The sequence below is a fragment of the Melanotaenia boesemani genome, chromosome 15, assembly GCF_017639745.1.
Source record: "Melanotaenia boesemani isolate fMelBoe1 chromosome 15, fMelBoe1.pri, whole genome shotgun sequence".
NCBI classification, from domain to species: Eukaryota; Metazoa; Chordata; class Actinopteri; order Atheriniformes; family Melanotaeniidae; genus Melanotaenia; species Melanotaenia boesemani.
The window spans coordinates 13,113,683-13,132,912 of record NC_055696.1 but is presented as its reverse complement, the minus strand read 5'-3'; the positions used below and the strand labels follow the sequence as shown (position 1 = coordinate 13,132,912).

The 19,230-nt window shown below is 36.9% G+C and overlaps 2 protein-coding genes across 2 annotated transcripts; one reads left to right on the top strand and one right to left on the bottom strand.

Moving 5' to 3' along the window:
* Positions 1–1,494: 1,494 nt before the first annotated feature.
* Positions 1,495–12,619, bottom strand: LOC121654437 (von Willebrand factor A domain-containing protein 7-like). Its single transcript, XM_042008575.1, has 16 exons — positions 12,605–12,619; positions 10,845–11,032; positions 10,440–10,733; positions 9,853–9,946; positions 9,566–9,694; positions 8,471–8,657; positions 8,218–8,387; positions 7,861–7,973; positions 7,666–7,782; positions 4,473–4,679; positions 4,240–4,372; positions 3,929–4,078; positions 3,408–3,500; positions 3,011–3,288; positions 2,632–2,925; positions 1,495–2,529 (listed from the first exon to the last, which is right to left on the bottom strand). Exons 2-16 carry the CDS (start codon positions 11,019–11,021, stop codon positions 2,020–2,022), a joined length of 2,946 nt encoding a protein of 981 aa, XP_041864509.1. The 5' UTR covers positions 11,022–11,032; positions 12,605–12,619; the 3' UTR covers positions 1,495–2,019.
* A 4,217-nt stretch (positions 12,620–16,836) lies between these two features.
* Positions 16,837–19,230, top strand: LOC121654006 (protein ABHD15). The gene is made up of 3 exons (XM_042007831.1): positions 16,837–17,803; positions 18,081–18,310; positions 18,411–19,230. Exons 1-3 carry the CDS (start codon positions 17,075–17,077, stop codon positions 19,090–19,092), a joined length of 1,641 nt encoding a protein of 546 aa, XP_041863765.1. The 5' UTR covers positions 16,837–17,074; the 3' UTR covers positions 19,093–19,230.

Below are 19,230 nucleotides of genomic sequence, written 5' to 3'. Positions count from 1 at the left end.
CTTGAGATTTCATTGTACCTGCTCAGATTCAAAACACCCTGTGTCAGAGAACCAGTAGGAATCTCTGTGAATATGAGAAAAGGCTGAAGGTCAAAACAGGATGCTGATTTTCTAGCCTCCAGGCGGAATAGACATGATTTTCTACTGAAAATTGCTGCATGGGCTCAGGAACACTTCCAGAAATCCCAGTCTGTAAAAGCAGTTTGCAGTGCAATCCACAAACGCAGGTTAAAGCTCCTATCAAAGAAAAAGCAAATGTGAATACAACAGAGCCATCTTCTCTGGGCCAAAGCTCATTGAAGTTGAAAACTGTTCTGTGGTCCAACTAAACAAAACAAACTTTTTTTTTTTTTGGAAACCATTGATACTGTCTTGTGGACTGCAAGGAGAAGAACCACCCTGCTTGTTTAATATCATCAAGATTCAGAGAATCAGGAGTAATCTCTGTACATTTGTGACGGCTCCATCAATGCTGAAAAGTACATAGAGGTTTTAGAGCAAAATATGTTCCCATCAAGAAATCTCTTTCAGACCTGGTTTTGTATATATAACAGCAAGGCAACGCTAATTAAACCAATCATAGCATCCATCACAACAGCATGGCTTTTCAGGAGAAGAGTCTGTGTGCTGAACTGGTCTACCTGCAGTCCAGACCTTTTACCATTAAAAAACATTTGGCACATCATGGAATAAAAAAAAAATCTGGCAATGAAGGACTAGTGCAGTTAGACAGCTAAAATCCTGTATCAGATGAGAATGGGACTTCAGCTGATCTCCTGACATTTATACAGAGCTGTTAAAAGAAGAGAAGGTGCTACACAATCATAAACATCACCCTGTTCCAACATTTCTTTAGATGTGTTGCTGCCATCAAATTCATGTCAAACTTTTAACATCTGATATTATATTTATATTCTATTAGGAATAAAATATGGGTTCACAAGATTAGCAAATTTTTGCATTTTGATTTTATGCACATTTTACATAATTTTTTTAGAATTGGGATTTTATAAAAAAAAAAAAGAACTCATTAATGTACCTATATCAGCAAAAACCAGCACATTAACATTCTTTTCAGAGAAGAATTTTGCACCCTTTCTCTTTACTTTGGCTCTCGCTTTCAAATCTGGCTTTTAACCTAGCATTTCTTTAGAGCAGCATTTTACTTCATAGGACCACACGACACACCAGCAACTTGATATCAACACAGACTCTTTTGAACATGCTTAGTTACTGATTTATCAAATGCAAAAGGAAGCAAAGAAGGAAAAGAAAGAGAGAAAGCAACAGATAAGACAGGAGTCAACATTGGACTGATTTTTACTAGTTGAAAAGAGCTCAGAGAGGATGTAGGACACAAGATGGATACCAAATTAGTTATCATTAGGTTTTACCTCACTAAGAAAATCTGCCAAAGTACAGTAGTGCTTCTGCAATAACCACAGTAGACATTTTTGCTGTTTAATGTTTTATCTGATATATCACAACATTTTATCATAAAACAAATAACCCTAGATTACAATTAATTTCCAATAATAAATAACACTACATATTAGGATAAGTAAAAGAAAAGTAAAATAAACTGCTGATCCTTCAAGATCTAGTAATTAAACTAACACACAAGGTCAAGGTTTTCATTATAACATATTTTAAACCCCATGAATCCTTTAGTCACACACCCTCGATATATTGATCACATGGTCATGGGTCATGACTGGTTTTACTGAAAGTTTTTAACGAAAGACAGATAATTATTTAGTTAACCCAGTTTAATCCTTTTATATTAGCTAACAGTTTTAATCAAAACTGGAACCTATTTTATTGTAATGTAATTCAACTACCTCAAGTATAATCACAGAGTTAAAATTAATTAAAAACTTAAAGGTCTCCTTTAATTAAACTGAGATATCTATTTAAGAGAATCTAATATAGGGTTGTTCATCTTTGTATTAGCATAATATATGCGTACAGTGTAAACTGATATTCCTTTGCCACAGAACATTTTCAAAAAGTTGATATTCAATTTATCACCATCTCAGAGGATAAATCGAGTCCCAGGACTGTGATGCTGATGCAGAGAATAACAGACTGAACAACTCTGCCAGAAAAGGATGTAACAGCTACTGTCTGTGGGCTACTAGTGGTCACAGCCTGTGTGGCATTTGTACCGTCAGAAAAGGATGTAACAGCTGTCGTCTGTGGGCTACTAGTGGTCACAGCCTGTGTGACAGTTGTACGGGCAGAGAAACTACAAGTTTCCTCATTACCCACCCCATCCACAGCCACCAGCTGAACATCAGGTGAGCAGCAGGAAGCAGTGTAGTTCACCAGAGTAATGTTACCGTTGCCAGCTGCCATGCTGGTGTTCAAGGTGCCGTTGCCTTGTCTGAGGGTGATTCCACTCACACCTGTCCCATTAGCCCCGTCTGTAACCTGGACAGAAAGCTCCCACACTGACTGGTTGCAGTTGTCAGAGCAGTTGGCCTGCAGACTGAGCAACTGACACACTGGCTTAGTGAAATCAGTCACCTATGAGAGGATGGAAGATGTAAAACAATAATGTGTCAACTCACTAATAGAATGCCTTAAAAATGTTTATGGAAAAATAGTCTTATGGAAATAAAGCATTACCCTTTTAAGGACAGTGAGACGCAGCAGAGCATAGTTGGTGTCTGTGCTGCCTGGAGCCGTGGCCTGAATGGTCAGGGCGACACCAGTACCAGATGGGGTGTTAGAAGGTGCTGTGAGGTTCACTGTACCATTTGCACTGCCTCCAGTTTCCAGGAGTAAGGTAGTCGGGGATGATAAAACAAAGCTTTGGTCATTGGTTGCTTGGATGGAGAAGGTTCCCCCTGCACCGCTTGTTGTTACAGAAAAGGGGACTGAAAGAGTTGTTCCTGGCTCTAAAAAATCGCTTGAACCACCCTAAATCAAAAGGAAAAAGGCCTTTTAAAAATGCATTTTTATCTTTGATGGAAACTGTAGGTTTTACATGGTTGTATTTGCTTACAGCAGTAACAGTGAGACTAGAAGCTCTCAGACCGGTGGATGATTGTCTTTGGAAGCTTGATGAGGATGATCTGGAAATACTGTTGTTGCTCTGCCCCTTAACAAGTATGACAAACTCTGATGATGGTATCCTGTCAAATCTGACAATGAATTTTCCTCCACCCTGAGCCTCCACACGACCATCAACCTGCCCTGATCCTGATGTTTCAACCAGAGTGACCTCTGTCACTGTGGCAGTGCTGCTCTCAGTTAGGGTAACCATCAGACTACCATTGCCACCTTCAACAAAAAGAAAAAAAGGACCTTGTGTACTGGCATTGAGTAAATTATGAAAATGAACAAATAAATCATATTTAAGATAAATAAAAAACATGCAATTCTGCACTAGTTGTTTTTACCTGCTGGAGGACGATTGTCAACAAGATCGAAACCTCCCAATGGACCCTGCAACTCCTTCAAAAAGTTAAACAGGAAGTCAATCGCACTCTCACCTACAATTAGAAAAGTGGCAAAAAAAACATAAATGTGAGCAATGCTTTAAAATGTAGGACAACCATCTCATTTTTTACACATTTACATTGCAACCATCATTGTATTGTTTACCATTAAAATCACAAAAACATTTTTGCATATCCAGCACTATTGCGGAAAAACATTCCTGCAAAAATCATAGAAAATAGGGCTTTTGAATTATTATGTGCACCTGGAATATTTTGCACTAAAAGAAAAGTTCTAAATTTTCGACATAAAATTTATCATTGGCTATATTGTCAATAACAAATTAAATAAAATATCTATGTCTTTTGCTACTTGTCAGTTTGTTTTGTGATTTTGGTGAACAAGACATTTGAGAAAGAATATCCAATAATAAGGAATTGTCACTTATTTTTATTCAACCTTGTAATCACTGAGGTCTCACCTACAACCTTCAGACCGTAAGAATTTGTTGACAACATTCTCATTTCCCACACTCCCACTTGTGCTTGCAACCGTACAGTCTGAAAGTTTCCCACTGACTCCGATGAAATGACTGATGATCCAGTTATGTTGTCAAAATTTTGTGGCACACCTAAAATTAAAGCCAAGAAATAATACAGATTCGTAGAAACAAGGATCAGAGTTTTAAATCTAATACAGAAAAATCACAGTTTACATTTGAATCAGTAAATCACTGCTTATTAACCAGACAGCTAAAACATGTCATACCTACAGTGTCCAAGACACACTTACCTGAAGGACTGATGAGGGTAAAACTGACAGAACTTCCGGTGATGTAAATTGTCAGGTTACTCACTGATTCATCAACTGTGAAAGTGAAATTTTCAACTTTTCCAGGGTTCCTGGATGCTTGTAAAAGAGTCACCTACAAAATCCAAAAATAACAGAGAAGGTGAAAGCCTAAATCAGTAATCATTAAATCCTATAAGGAATTCATAATTTCCATTAACAGTTGTTGTGAATACCTGGGAGGAGCCGGTGGACGTTGTTATGATGCTGATGGCCTGGAGCAGCTGACCTTTCGCAACTTGAATAGCCTGACCTCCTGAAGCCTGAGCCAGCTCTCTGTACAGCTGGCCATCTGATCTCAACATCTGACGGCTTTGCTGTTGATTGTTGTCAGCCTGCCTTCGACGACGGAACCCTAGCACGTTAGTAATCATGAAGTTCACCTAAAAGAAAATGAGGTAAAATAGATTCTCAATCATAAAGCCTATTTACAGCCAAAAGCTCTCAGTTAAACCTGCATCAGCAATGCATTGTAAATGCAGAAAAACATAAAACATCGTTGTGACTAAATGTCGATTCTCTATTACTGCCAGATCTTTAAGGAAATTATAGCTTTAACAACTTCAAGTTGAGTCTCTTTGCTCAAAAACATTGAACTCTTTCATCTCCTTTTTCTTAATAGATATAGTGATGTAGTAGTCATGTTATGAAGAGTCATAGACTAATTGCTTATAGAAATTCAGAATCTCTTTTAATTATTTTTTTTTCTCCTTTATTTAACCACATAAAAATTTATTGAGATAAGAAATCTTTTTTTTTTTCAAGAGTGACTGGCCCAAGAAAGCAGCTCACCCAAAAGTCTATGAAATAAAGATAAAAAAAAAAAAAAAAAGAAAATGAAAACACACACAAAACAGACATAAAATACCAAAGACAAGTAATACAGTAAGCAGTCAACATTAGTTATATGAAATGCACTTTGGCAATAAATAATGCAAAGATGTTTAAAAGTAGTCGCACTGACCAAAAGAGTTTTCCTCTCAAACCCTTAAAATTGACCTCAACTTCCCCATCAGATCAGTTTTGTTAATTTCAAATCAGTTTGTAAATTTTTCCAAGTTGAAGGAGCAGCATGTTTAAAAGCTTTTTTCCAAGTTCTCATTCTCAGGAACACCATCTGTACAACGTAATGAGAGCAAAGGTCATACTGATTCCCGTTTTTAGACATGTAGTTCGAGTGTAGGAAGACGTGATAAAATGGAGTGTACTGTATAACGCTTTTCTAGTCATATGTTGACCAATCAAAGCACTTTTACACTACATATCACGTTCACCCATACAGTACTTCTTTTGTTAAATACAAAGTTTTTTTTTCATCTATCACACACTACACCCCAACTGACACATTGGGAGGCAGCTTGGGGTTGCCAAGTTGCTTTAAGATACAGATCTGGTGCATTCAAACATGACAAATCCCTATAATCCAGCAGAGATAAGAATGTAATTGATATCAAATAACTTTTTTTTAAGGAGAAGTTGGATTTGTTCCTTAAAAAGAAACCCAATTTGACTTTTAGCTTTGATCTTTAATTTTTATTATGTGTTTTAACTGACAGTTCAAACCTTTGACCCTTAGTAAAATTCTGGAAGATCATATGGTTGTCCTTTGCTATTTGAAAACAACATATATTTGGATTTCGCAGCAGTTACCACCAGCTTAACTCGGGTTAAGTGAATCTGAATAACATTAAAGGCAAACGGGAGGTATTCCATAGTTTTAAAGAAAGAAGATTGTTTACATATAATGAAAACAACAGTGGTCCCAGAATGGAGCCTTGGTGTACTCCCTTTGATAAAGGGAGGAAGGTAGAAGAAGACACAAAAAACTGGACATATTGAATTCTAGCTGACATGTAGTTTGGAAAGCTACCCAAAGCATGTTCAGATTAACTTTTTGTCAAGATTATGTGGTCTACTATGTCTGTGGCCTTAGATATATCAAGGAAAAGAACAGCACAACATTTCCTGCTGTCATGTGCCTCGATAATGTCATTTACAACCTTAATAACCCTTGTGCCCTCACAACAAAACTACTATAATTACCTTTAAGTAATTTTTGACAAGCTTTTTCATTTGACAAACATAAACGCCATCATCAGAGCCAATTTTTTTCAACGTAGAATTCTTTCCAAGTTCAAGTCTTTTCTTTCCTTTTCAGTTTTTGAAAAGGTTATTCATGCATTTATTTCTTCAAGTCTGGCCGGATGTTAATTGGCTCTCACAAAGAGTCCACATCATACCTGTTTTGGTATCTTTGCATGGGCTCCGTGTTCAAGATTTACTGAAGATATTTAAGACCCTTAAGCCTTAAGATAAGATAAGATAAGATGTTCAGATTTGCTATCAGTTGCTCCTTTTTGTCCTGAGGTCCAGGTAGAAACAAAGAGGGACTACTAGAGATTTTCAGTTGTTGCCCCCAAACTGTGAAAGAGCCTTTGTCTCTGCATTAAGACCTAATGCACAGTGGGCATTTTTTTAACTTGATTTTTAGACCCATTTTTATTCTTGAGCTCTTAAAAGAGTATTTTCTTACTTGCCTTTTTATTGTTTATATTCTTATCTCTATTTTATTTAAATTTTGTCCCCTTTTAATTTATCAAGTTATATTACCATTTATTTCTCTCAAAGGTTTTACAGCAGTTTGTTCAACATTCGTTTTAAACGGGCTTATGAATGAAGTTAACTTGGCTTGACTTAATAACAGCAGCTATTGTGCTGCACTGTTTTCTAAATCCAGACTGATGTGGAGACTGAATACTGTTTGTGTCCAGAAACTCTTCGAACTGTTAGCTGACAAGCTTTTCAAGGACTTTTGCTAAGATACATAAGTTAAAGATAGGCCTTTAGTTGTTAAGAATTCTACCATTTATTACCATGTGATATATTAAAATAAAAAATATTATAATGTTGTTTTCTGCTTGTGGGTATCCATTAGGGGGACAGAACACAAGTATCAGATTGTGTTCAGCAGGATTTTGAGCAAAGTTTTTACCAAAAATTGAAGCACAATGTGTCAGAAACTGTATGTAACAAATATGTCATGTCGGGCTCTTATGGGTTAAGATGTGTTTGCAGAAAGAAAGCAGGGAAATCACTTGAAATGCTTAGCTGCTTGGTACCAGGACCTTACTTAACTGTTGTGCGAAGGAAGTCAACATTACAAAGAAATAAAAAAAAGCTTTACAGTCCAAAATAAGTTGGAATCCTGAAATGTTGGACTGCATATACTGTATATTAAAACCATAACTGTCAATAAAGAAACAGAATATCTGAAATTGATGTTCTAATTAATTTAAGAATGATAGCATTTGTTATTTTATTACGATTTATCAGTAAAGCCTAACTTTTCTGATTTGGGGCTGTACTCACCACTGACTTGGTCTGCTCTATGAGTGCGAGCACTGTGTCTTTCAGGTAGTCATCTTTAGCAGTTGCATCCGTGAAGAGGAAGATTTCAGAATTAGGAGGAGCGCCAGTTAAAGCCAGCTATATGAAATCAGAAATGTTAATTAAGCTTCAGTTTATTGTCAATTTTATAGTATAAATTTAATGAAATTACAGCACCTGAAGTCCTGAAAGACTCATTTCTGGAAAATCTCCACCACCACTTGGAGTCAGTGAGTTAATATAACTCTTGAAGACTTCAGGGTCAGTAGTCTGTTGCAGTGGCCCAAAATCTATCATACAGATAAAAGAGAAAAATATTGTGTTTCTTTTTTATCTTTGATGAATATTTTGTGGTTTAAAGGTATTTTTTATATTTGAACAATCACACCAACAGGCACATAATACATTAAAATTAGTTTCAAATATAATAGTTTGACTAGTACATAAATGAATTATATTGAGGACAAAAATAAGAATAAAAGCCAACTAGACAGAATAATAAAATTCCTTCTAGATCAGTAGCATAAAACTTACCTGGATCATTGAAAGGTACAAGAATATAAACTGAAGGCTCATCCTCTGTTCCTACTTTGCTGTCAATTATAGAGGATGTGACAGTTCTTACAGCTGCAATGTCATCCCCCATGCTTCCTGTTGTGTCAACCACAAAACAGAGGGGTTTACCTCTTGTGAGCCCCATCATCCTGAAGAATGAAAAAAAGAAATGCAGAACATTCATATTTGACTGCTGTAAATGTACCTGAAACATGCTAAATATTTTTCATACTGAATGAATTTCTTGTCCCCAGCAGTCCGTCGAATTTCCTCCAGTAGCTCACTGGATGCAGCTACAGCCAGATCTGCTGCTTGCTGATGAAGATGTCCATGGCTGGAGTCGTAAGTGTCCTTGTTAATCCCACCTGTTGGCTCAGTGTCACGAGTTTGGTCAGGGAAATCTCCATGGCTGCATTTTCCTGTTCATTATGAGAATAAAAGCAAAAGGCATTTTTTCCAATGTCAACACAGTTTTCTTTGTATGTCTTAGCCTTGAAATGAATACCACCATTTTAATATTGTATTGCTTCCCCACATGCTAACAAAACAGCTCCGACCCAACAATGTATGGACACAGAAACTTGCAGGATGCAGATTCCATAGCTAATGTAACAATATTATTCAATTAAGTATTTGGATACTGCATATAGGAGACTAGACCATCACTCTTGAATATTTTTTGGGGCTCACAAAACAAGTAAGAGGAATCTTGTCTGCACCTTTTTGAACTGCTCTCCAATTTATTTTGCATTTACCTTTAGTTTTGATGGCTTGGTCTTGGAATTCTTGAAAATACTGACTTAAAGATTGTTTGAGATTCTAATCCAACATCCATTTGTTTCTCCAGACAATGTTTACCTGCATGCTACACAAGCAGTCTCAAATATGGTAATTTAATACTGCACAGAAAATATCACAAGGTATTGTTTCTTTAATTTTGGTGGAAGCTGCCAATCTAATGTTACAATGATGGAGAAATGGTAGATAACAGTCTCACTCTTTAAAGCATTTTAAAAAGTTTGTAAAAATTAATTTGCATAAATTTACTGTTTATTACTACGCAAATTCTATCCAGGAGCCAGAAAGCAAGTACCAGAACAAGGTTTTGAGCATCGTTTTTACCATAAAATGATGCAATAGGTCTTAGAAATTGCTTACCACATATGATACACATGGCATTAAAGGGCTAAAATGACTGGTTTACCATAGCTTTATCATAAAAATTTAAGCCTTAGTCACCGAGAAATCTAAATTTAACCCTCTTTAGCACTATTAAATATTTTTAAAGGTATTAAAGATAATCATACTTCGTAATTATTATGTTTACCTGGGAGTTTTCCGGAGGAAACTAGAGAAAAATATCCTGAAGTAAGTATCTTTTCCCCAAGGATATCTTCCAAAATGTTGTTCCTGCAGTTGTTTCCATCACAATTGCGGCATGTTTTTCTTGTTTTGGCTGAAGATTCAACATGTTATTGAACAGTGACAGAGGCAATGCATGCACTGAAGGTTAGCAAACAATACCATTATCTACACAAACAAACAAACAAATAAACAAACAAACAGACAGTTATGTTTATTTAGCACACTAAGCCAAAGACCCCCATCTTTTACCTGCTATGTTTCCAATGCTTTTGCCTGCAATGATCAGATTGGAGTTTGGAAGTTTGTTTCCCATTTCCACCCAGTTACTGTGACTGTAGAAATCCTTCAGGTTGAGAAAAGAAAATACAAGAAAATAAGATTCTCCACTATTATCTATAAGTTGATTAGCACTGCTACGTGGCTTCATGCTAACATTAGGTTAATAGCCTCAAACACAGTTGTTGTACTTTCATATGGACAAAATCTCTTCTAGAAATGTGCAGCAAAATTTTATTTATTTATTTATTTTGCAGGATGGGTAATTAGGAAACTACTTAATTAATTTCAGATTGGTGTCGTGACACTGGTGAAATGTGTGTCTGGAAGGATGTTTCTTCCCTCCTACCACTGTAAGTTGCTTTGGATAAAGGCATCTTCTAATGACTGTAATGTAAATGTGACCCTCTCTAAAACAGTATTATAATTAACAATTTGTCTTTGATTTATTGGTTGAAGATCTAGGACATTCAAAAACCAAAATTCAGTCTTAATCCAGTACTGTTTATAAACACAGATTAATGTGTTTTCAGACTAAAATAGACTGTGAAAGAAAATACCTGTAAGGGGTGAAGTATCACTCCCAGGTTAATTTTTGCCCACGTCGCCAATACTGGCCCAAGCAAGCTGTTGTTCTTTAGGATAGCAGATCTGACCGTATCTAAGCCATCTGTGATGATCTTCTTTCCCTCTATAAACATCTCATCATCAAAATGGTATTCTGAGTCAAGGACGTGAGCAATGTCTGTTATCCAGTTGAAGCTTTGGATATGGTTGATGGTGTCCAGGAAACTCTTGACTGACTTTGGCGCTGCGCATGCAGTAGCAATGGATTTAGCAGTGAAAGGCTGTGGCTGCACATAGACACATATACTTTTTACAAACACTGAATTTAACACTGAAATTAAATTTATTTAAATGACAAAATAGTAGAAATAATTTTATCTATTAAATGAAATACTTACAGGAAAAGTGAAGTCCCTACCCTCAGCCAGGGCCAGAGAACGGCATGATTGTGCTGTTACGTTTAAGATTGCTTTCTCAGTGATCGTTTCATGACTAATAGATTTTTCTGTTAAAATTTTAAAACCTTGAACTTCAGTCTGCAGAAGCAACAGACAGAACACAGCCAACACACACATCACGGCACAACCTGTAGCAGAAAAAAAAGTAACAAAAGCTTTACTGAAATATGTTTAATTTAGAGCAGAGGGTAAGTCATTTGTGTCTTCTTATCATTATTCTTTCAACAACTTGTTGGTCATTTAAGTATTGATTATATTTAATTGTGGAAACGGTAGAGGTCCCATTAAAGCTAATTTCACATCTATAAATTTTGTGTTTCTTTAAAATCAAATCAAGTAAATTGTAACTGAGATATTAAATGGTTATTGAACTTTCTATAACTTCCCCATTTAAAAAAATCTAATTAAAAAAAAAAAAAAAAAAAAAAATATCTAATTTGGGTCACTTGTCACAACAAATGTGAAAAAAAAACATCTGTCCTGCTGTGTGGAGTTTTGAAAAATATACGCTATCAATCTGTTAAGCTTCATTATGTGGGACAAGGAATGCAGGAAGAAAATGCTCTGCAATCCTACACAACACAGGACATTTGCTCTTCCTAAATCCAGTAATTATGACTATTACATTCAGTAAGAAGCTGCTTAAATAAATTTAAAAAAAAGCTCAGTGTTGACATAATACAGGCTACAATTTCCACATCACAGCTGTGTTATCGGTCGAGGTGATCAGGACAGGCTTCCAAATATAAAATCCTGCATAAAGGTGGACCATCAGGTGAGCTTAGACAACCCTTTAAAGACTGGGGAGAAAAGTCTAGAGGGAGACTTTTTCCCTTCAGACCTTTCTATTGTGACAGCATATGATACGTCATGAGTGACAGTCAGTTGTACGCTGACTGTACTGGACTTGTTGGACCTGCAAATCAAGAATAGTAACTTTCTTTGTCTCACCATCATATTATGTAAACTCGTGCGATTATTTTTTATAATTTATACAAAAAAAAAGAAACCTTTTTTTTTTGTTTTTTGTAAACACACACATAACACATTATTAAAAATTAAATAAACGTTTGGAGTGGAGCTAATGTTTTTCACATCTCAATGAATTTGAGCACCACTCTAATCCAATAACTCACATGTTATTTTATGGGTTGAATATATTTAATATATATATTTATTTATATAGTGTTGAATTTGGAGTATGACGTGTAATATCTCTACTTCATCTATCTAGTGAGTGTCTTTATGTCCAAAGACATGCATGTTAGGTTGATTGATTACTCTAAATTCTCCCTAGGAGTGTGTGCGTGTTTGAATGGTTGTTTGTCCCCTATGTGTTGGCCCTGCGATGGACTGGTGACCTGTCCAGGGTGTACCCTGCCTCTCACTTGTTAATGCTGGATAGGCTCCAGCTTACCCGCGACCCGTAATGGACCAAGCGGTACAGAGAATGAATGAATGAATAAATGTATTAATTAGTATATAATGCCCTCATCAAGTGTCTTATCAAAAAATATTTTCCAAAACAATTTTTTTTTGCAAACTCCCATAAAATTTGCTAAGTGACATAAGCATATATACATTTTCAGATTATTTGATCAAAAATCGAGATCTAATCAACCACAGATTTTATAACTAACAAGTCAAATGTATGTAATAATGAACAATATCTGAAGATTTCAATAACAGGTTTCCGGTACCTTGTAGATGCTGATGCTGCTCTGATGGAAATATTCCAGGTGTACTAAGATGTCTCATTTTATATTGCTCTAATAACAGGGCGGTGTCTTGATGGGAACAGGCTTGTGTCACAAGTTCTATCAAGTATGCCAAACCCACATGACTCAGATTACAAGAAACCATTGTTCACATACAATTTATTAAGAAACTCTGCATGCAGATATTATGATTTTTATGTTATCTCGTTTTATTCCTGATGAAACTGTGTAACTCTGAAAGGTGGTTTTATTGTTTTTCTTAAGATCAAGGAATTATTTGGTTCTTTTACAGCCCATAATAGTAACCAACTTTCAGAACATACTGAAATACACTGACTGTTCATCTTAAATGTAAAATTTATTCCTGGAGCACATTTAAGAGCAACAAGGTTGGCCAAAGTGCTTTACAAGCTCATTTAAAAAAAGAACCAATTAAATGGGACATGAAAGCAAACAAATATAGTAAAACTGATTAAAACCAGTTACATAAAAAACAATATATATATATATATATATATATATTAAAAAAAAAACCCTGATGATACTCAAACTGAGCTTGAATAAAAAGCCAAGGTTAAAAATAAGTTTTCAGAGGAGATTAGAATGAGTGTAATTTTTTTTTTTTTTAAGGTGTGTGAAATCCATGTTTATGTTTCCAAGACCGTGTAACAGCACAGTGATTTTACTGTTAAGAGAATATTTCAAATAGTTTCTTTTTCCTAACTTGTTTGACTGCCATCATTACAGTAAACTGTTATGTTTGTTTACCGGATATATATTTCCTTGTCTTATTTTAGTGTCGAAAAGGTGTCATGAAAATGCTACATGAAAATCAGCTCATGTTTGAATGCGTACTGTATAACTTCAGCAACTGTAAGACTTCAGTTTAGACATCATTAAGGATGTAGTGAAATTTTTAACCTGGAGATGGTCATTTCAAAATTGACATTCTCAGTCAATCAAGGTTTAAAATATTGCAACTACCCACCAACATGGAGGATGTTCTCTAATTAATTAAACTTTTTTGCTGTAGAGCCTGACATGCTCACCACCTCTGGTCAAAGTTACATCTTTTATTAAGGATGAGACCTGTGTTGAATCTTGGGCTTGTTATCCACACTCCCGATGGGAGTTTGGTTACCTGTGAAGCAAATAATATTAATACTAAAATTAAACATAACACTGTTATCTGCAGAAGCATCAGAGTGTGGTGCAAGTGACAACCGGAAATCGCTACTGTTCCCTGTTACTCATAACCCTTTCCCCGGAAATGTCAGTTCATCTGTGTTTTCCATGTGGTAAGAGAAGGGTATTTATGTACTTTGTCATTTATTTAAACATAACAACCTTATATCCTTTCAGCAGCTACAGGAGATGCTGGAAATTCCCAAGTCACATTATTATTTTACAATACACTTTATATCTTCCCTTAATAATTTATAATAACCTGTATACATAATACAGAATGTGGACTAATACAGAACAATGCTTCAACTACTATCATTAGTTTTACTAACATTATTTAACATGCTGAGGGCCCAAACTAACAAGGCAAGTTGCAAAGGAGCAGGAGAGGGGGAGAGCAATTTTTTCATGTCCACCCAACTCTGGAATTTTACTCTTCATTGTCCCACCCCCCAAAAATTAAATGAGATTTTTGCCCCTGGTTTCAACACTTCGCTCTTAGAATGGATTTTATTAACAATGTGCCTGACAACAACTAACTAAAGTCTCCATAAAGCACATATATACACACCTGTGCCTACAGGTGAACTAACTCCTGATTTAACGAGCTGCCGATAGCAACCAGACAGAGAAACAGCAGGAATATTTTCACCAGTAGGAGGAAAAGTCAGAGTTGGTCAGTGATTAACTCTCTGGCATCCACAGAAAGCAGGAAGTGATTCAATTACTGTGAGGACTGGACTCAATTAAAAGAAGCTGCACATCAGCCCTCCAGACAGCAGCTACTCTGCTTCACTCAGATAAGAAACACAAAGCAGAGTAGTGAATAGGCTGCATACTCCTCTGCAAAGATATAGGTCTGTCCTATGATCTGTTGCTATTATTGGTCCTTCCAATACAGACATTAGAGCTTTTGCCATTTTCATATTGCTCAGTAAAATATTGCCATGATCTGGGTCATGTAGCCATGAACTGGATCATGTAGCCATGAGCTGGATCATGTAGCCATGAGCTGATCACCTCTTCTAGCGACAAACAGACGAGCATGTCTGACATTGTGTATTTGTAGTCAGTGAGCTGGCCAGCACTTTTCTGCACCGATAGAGATGCTGAGAAACCCAATGACACACGATTACGTTGCTTTCGAAAAATTAAGGTGGAACTATTTCCTGAGTGGAACCGGTTTTCGATTCCCATCCCTAACCATGAGTAACAGTTAGTTGTATGCTGACTGTACAGGACTTGTTGGACCTGCAAACTAAGAATAGTAACTTTCTTTGTCTCTCCATTATAATATGTAAACTTATGTGAACTCATGTAAATTTGGTGATTATTTTAGATAATTAAAAAAAATAAAATAAATAAATATTTTTTTTTTTTATACAAATAACAAATATGAGCATTGGAGTGGAACTATGTTTTTAGGGTTTTTCTTATTTTCAAAATCAATAAGTTATTTGGTGCTTTTACAGCCAATAATAGTAACTAACTTTCAGAACATACTGAAATACACTGACTGTTTTTTTTATTCATAGAGCACATTTAAGAGTAACAAGGTTTGCCAAAGTGCTTTACACGCTCATTAAAAACAAGAACCAATTAAAAGACATAAAAGCAAAAAAATATAGTAAAACTGATTAAAACCAGTTACATAGAAAACAACATTTAAAAAAGAATGATGATACTCAAACTGAGCTTGAATAAAAAGCCAAGGTTAAAAAATGAGTTTTCCGAGGAGATTTGAAAGAGTGTAAAGACACTGACGTGCAAATACTGTTGAGTGGAAGGTTTTTTCCAGAGTTCAGAGCTGCCACTGTGAAAGTCTGAGCTTTTTGTTTCTACAGTGTTTGTCCACCATACTCCTTGATGCTACAGTTATCACTCCTTATAAATCACTGTTGATGAGGGCTGATAATGAAAGTCAAGATGCAGATACACTGACATACTGCATCATGTGGTTAGTGTTTATTTATTTATTAACTTATTTATTGTTTTTTTTTTAAGGGTGTGTGAAGTCCATGTTTATGTTTCCAAGACTGTGTAACAGCACAGTGATTTTACTGTCAAGAGGATATTTCAAATAGTTTCTCTTTCCTAACTTGTTTGACTGCTGTCATTACAGTAAACTGTTATGTTTGTTTTACTGGATATATATTTCCTTGTCTTATTTCAGTGTCAACACAATGTCATGAAAATGCTACATGAAAATCAGCTTATCTTTGCATGTGTATTATATAACTTGAAGACTTTTAGATGTCTTTAAGGATGTGGTTAAAATTTTTAAACATATTTATATCCATAAAAGTTATGAACAGAATCGGTGAAAAAGGGAAGCTTTGGCAGAGTCCAACCCTCACTGGAAGCAATTCTGATTCACTGCCGGCGATGCGGACCAAGCTCTGGTACCAGTCATACAGGGACCAGACAGCTTCCAGAGTAAGTAGTGAATATTTCTAATAGTGAGTGAATAATCATAAAAAGTAATTGTAAAGTCTTACTTAATTAGCATTTCTATCAAGGGACATTCTGAATTTTATTTATTTAAATCTCAAGTTTTGCTGAAAAATCTCAGTTTGGGTGTTTAAGGTGTGATAAGAAAACCTGATTCTTTCTTATTTATGTCTGCAGATCTTAGGGATACAATACAGTTCACCATAAGACTTTAGATTTAGAAGGTATTGATGTTGGTAACACATTATCATTTTATTAATCTCCACTTATATGACAGCCCATTAAACTCATACTTCATGAAATTGCCAGGGTGGTAACAAAAGAATAAAAGAAACACAAAGTGTTCAGTGAACAGGTCAGGTATTTGCAGGTAACTGGGTCAAGTATCCAAAAGAAATGATTGTAGACACAGTCAAAGATCACATTTCCATCAAATTAATTGGACATATGTATGTGGTTTGTGTTGTTTAGTTTGAGTCTGAGCTAGTTGTAAATGATTTATGAGGGAGGGGAAACAGAGGGGGAGGAGAAACATTTTCTTCTGTTTTCTATTTTGTGGTATTTGTTGAAAACTTTTCTTTTTATTGGTTTTTTAATACATTTACATATGCTCTCTTCTTCGTTCTCTTTTCACAAGAAGCTGGAGAAATAAGGCAACAGCTTAGAACATCAGTCAACCTGTCAGGCTGGACTTTGACACGTTGAGTTTCTGCAACAAGGACAAAATGGGGGTTTGAAGTAAAGGAAGACTTCACGGTAGTAAAAACAATTCTCAAAGTAAATATTGGATTTAACTACAATCTTGTCTGTTTACCCATGGCATCATTTGTATTGGATTGTTTGTTCTGTTTACTCCCATCCCTGCTACTGTTCCTGCTGTCACTGGTTCTCCGACAGTCCAGAGTTGGTTGTTGGATGAGACATGCTTTCAGGGCTGCAGGCTGGAGACTGTGGGTCATAATTTGTCTGATCCTGGAGCTACCAGTACACAGAAATGGAAGAGAATGGATCAAGGAAGTCAAATCACCAGAGGCAGATATTTTGTCAGGGTCAGGTCAAACGTCAGATGGAACCATCCTCGTCTGTAAACCCACAGCACTGGCCAAATATCTCCTGCAGCACTGTGGCTCTCTGGCCAAGCCAAAGCTGGCTGCCTGGCCCAGGGGAGACCCCCACCTCCAGACCTTGTCCAGCCTGCTGTGTGGGCAACATGGAGACACAATACAGTTCAACAGAGACCACCTGTTATTGAAAGATGGAGGGATCGTAGCTTTGGATTGGGCTGTGGGGACAAGACTTGGTGACGGAGGTGCAAGGAGGAGGTGGGAGGGAAGGAAGGCGCTTGGCTGCTTTACCTCTACGCCTCCTGTTCTGCTCCTCATTCCTCAGTCCTGGGGAGGGATGACTCCCCATTTAAGACTGCTGTGCCATCAGGCCATGCTGCAGGGCTTTTATGTGGTGGTGTTTCACCATCGAGGCACAGCGGGGTCCCCACTGACCACAACAAGACTGACAGAGTTTGGAGACCCAGCTGATCTTGAACAGGTAGAAAACTACATCATTGTTTTTGTCTGATAAGACCATGTTTGCCCATATAGGCTTCTCAGTTTCATGTTCATGTTTTAATTTGTGTAACTGTTTGTAGTCAAGTATCAGCCTAGAACCTTCTGCTGTTATTATACCAACAAAAGCCGATAAAATGGAACCATTGTAAAATTCACAAGTAGTATTGTTTAACTTAATTTAATTCTTAATGTAACATTGTTTTGTTGTATGTTTTGTTGCTGTTTAACTAAATCTAAGATCATTTCCTTCTTTTCAGGCAGTGGTTTATGTCCACAGCCGCCACCCGTCCTCTGTGCTGGTTGCTGTGAGTGAAGGTTCGGGTTCAGGGGTTCTGCTGTCCTACTTGGGGGAATGTGGCTCAAGCACCTATCTTACAGCTGCTGCAGCCATTTCACCTGTCCTGTTGGGACAAATGTGGTTTGAAACAGTCATGCCTCCCATTTATCGCTGGGGGGCACTATTTCACCGGAAACTGCAGCTCAGTAGGTGAGACAAGTTAAAAAAAAATATATGAATGTATTAACAGCACATGATTATAATATAGATAGTTAAATATGTATTTTCTTCCACATGGCATTGGAATAAGATATGCAAATTCCTTCAGAGGAGTGCTGGATGTGGATCACGCTCTCAGTTGTTCCACCCTCAGAGACTTTGAAGAAGCTATTTTCTGCTCCTCAGCTCAGATCCAAGGAGGTCCCCCATCTCCAGGAGGTTTTTTAAACAATGGATCTCCCTCCCTGAGGGGGATGGCACCCTCAGTGGCTTGGACACTGGGTGAAAGGGCTTACCCACCCAAGGACTGGGAGAGCTACTGGTGGAGGAATGAACCTCTAAGAGATGCAGATGAGGTAGCAGTTCCTGTACTCTGTATCTGCAGCAGTGATGACCCTCTCCTCTCGCCTGCCTCCACTCTTCCCTTTTCCCTTTTCCTGAGCAATCCCTACTTCCTCCTGGTGCTGACAGACAGAGGAGGGCACTGTGGGTTCAGTATGGAGGGCAGTGAGCAGATGGAGGAAAGTGAAGAAAGGTGGAGTCATATCACAGTTCTGGAGTACTTCAGAGTGGTGGCGGATTTTCTGAAGAAGGATGGAGCGAGCTGGACTAGCCCAGTAGAGACTGGACCGAGGAGCAGGATGAACACCATGGCCCACCGTAGGAAGAAAGGCACCATGTTGAGGAGACTGAGACCACAGCAGTTTGAACAGAGCAGTCAGGATGATGTAGATGGAGGGAATTTCACCTGGAAAAGATCCTATACACGTTGAGGAGGACACAGAGGATGAGAGTTTCAGGAAATTTCATTAGCTTTGGAAATTTGAAGGGTTTTCTTCATTGTCGATTTATAATAAACTGGACAATTAGGATGATGAAAGGATGTTTTAGCCAAATGAACTGAACTGATA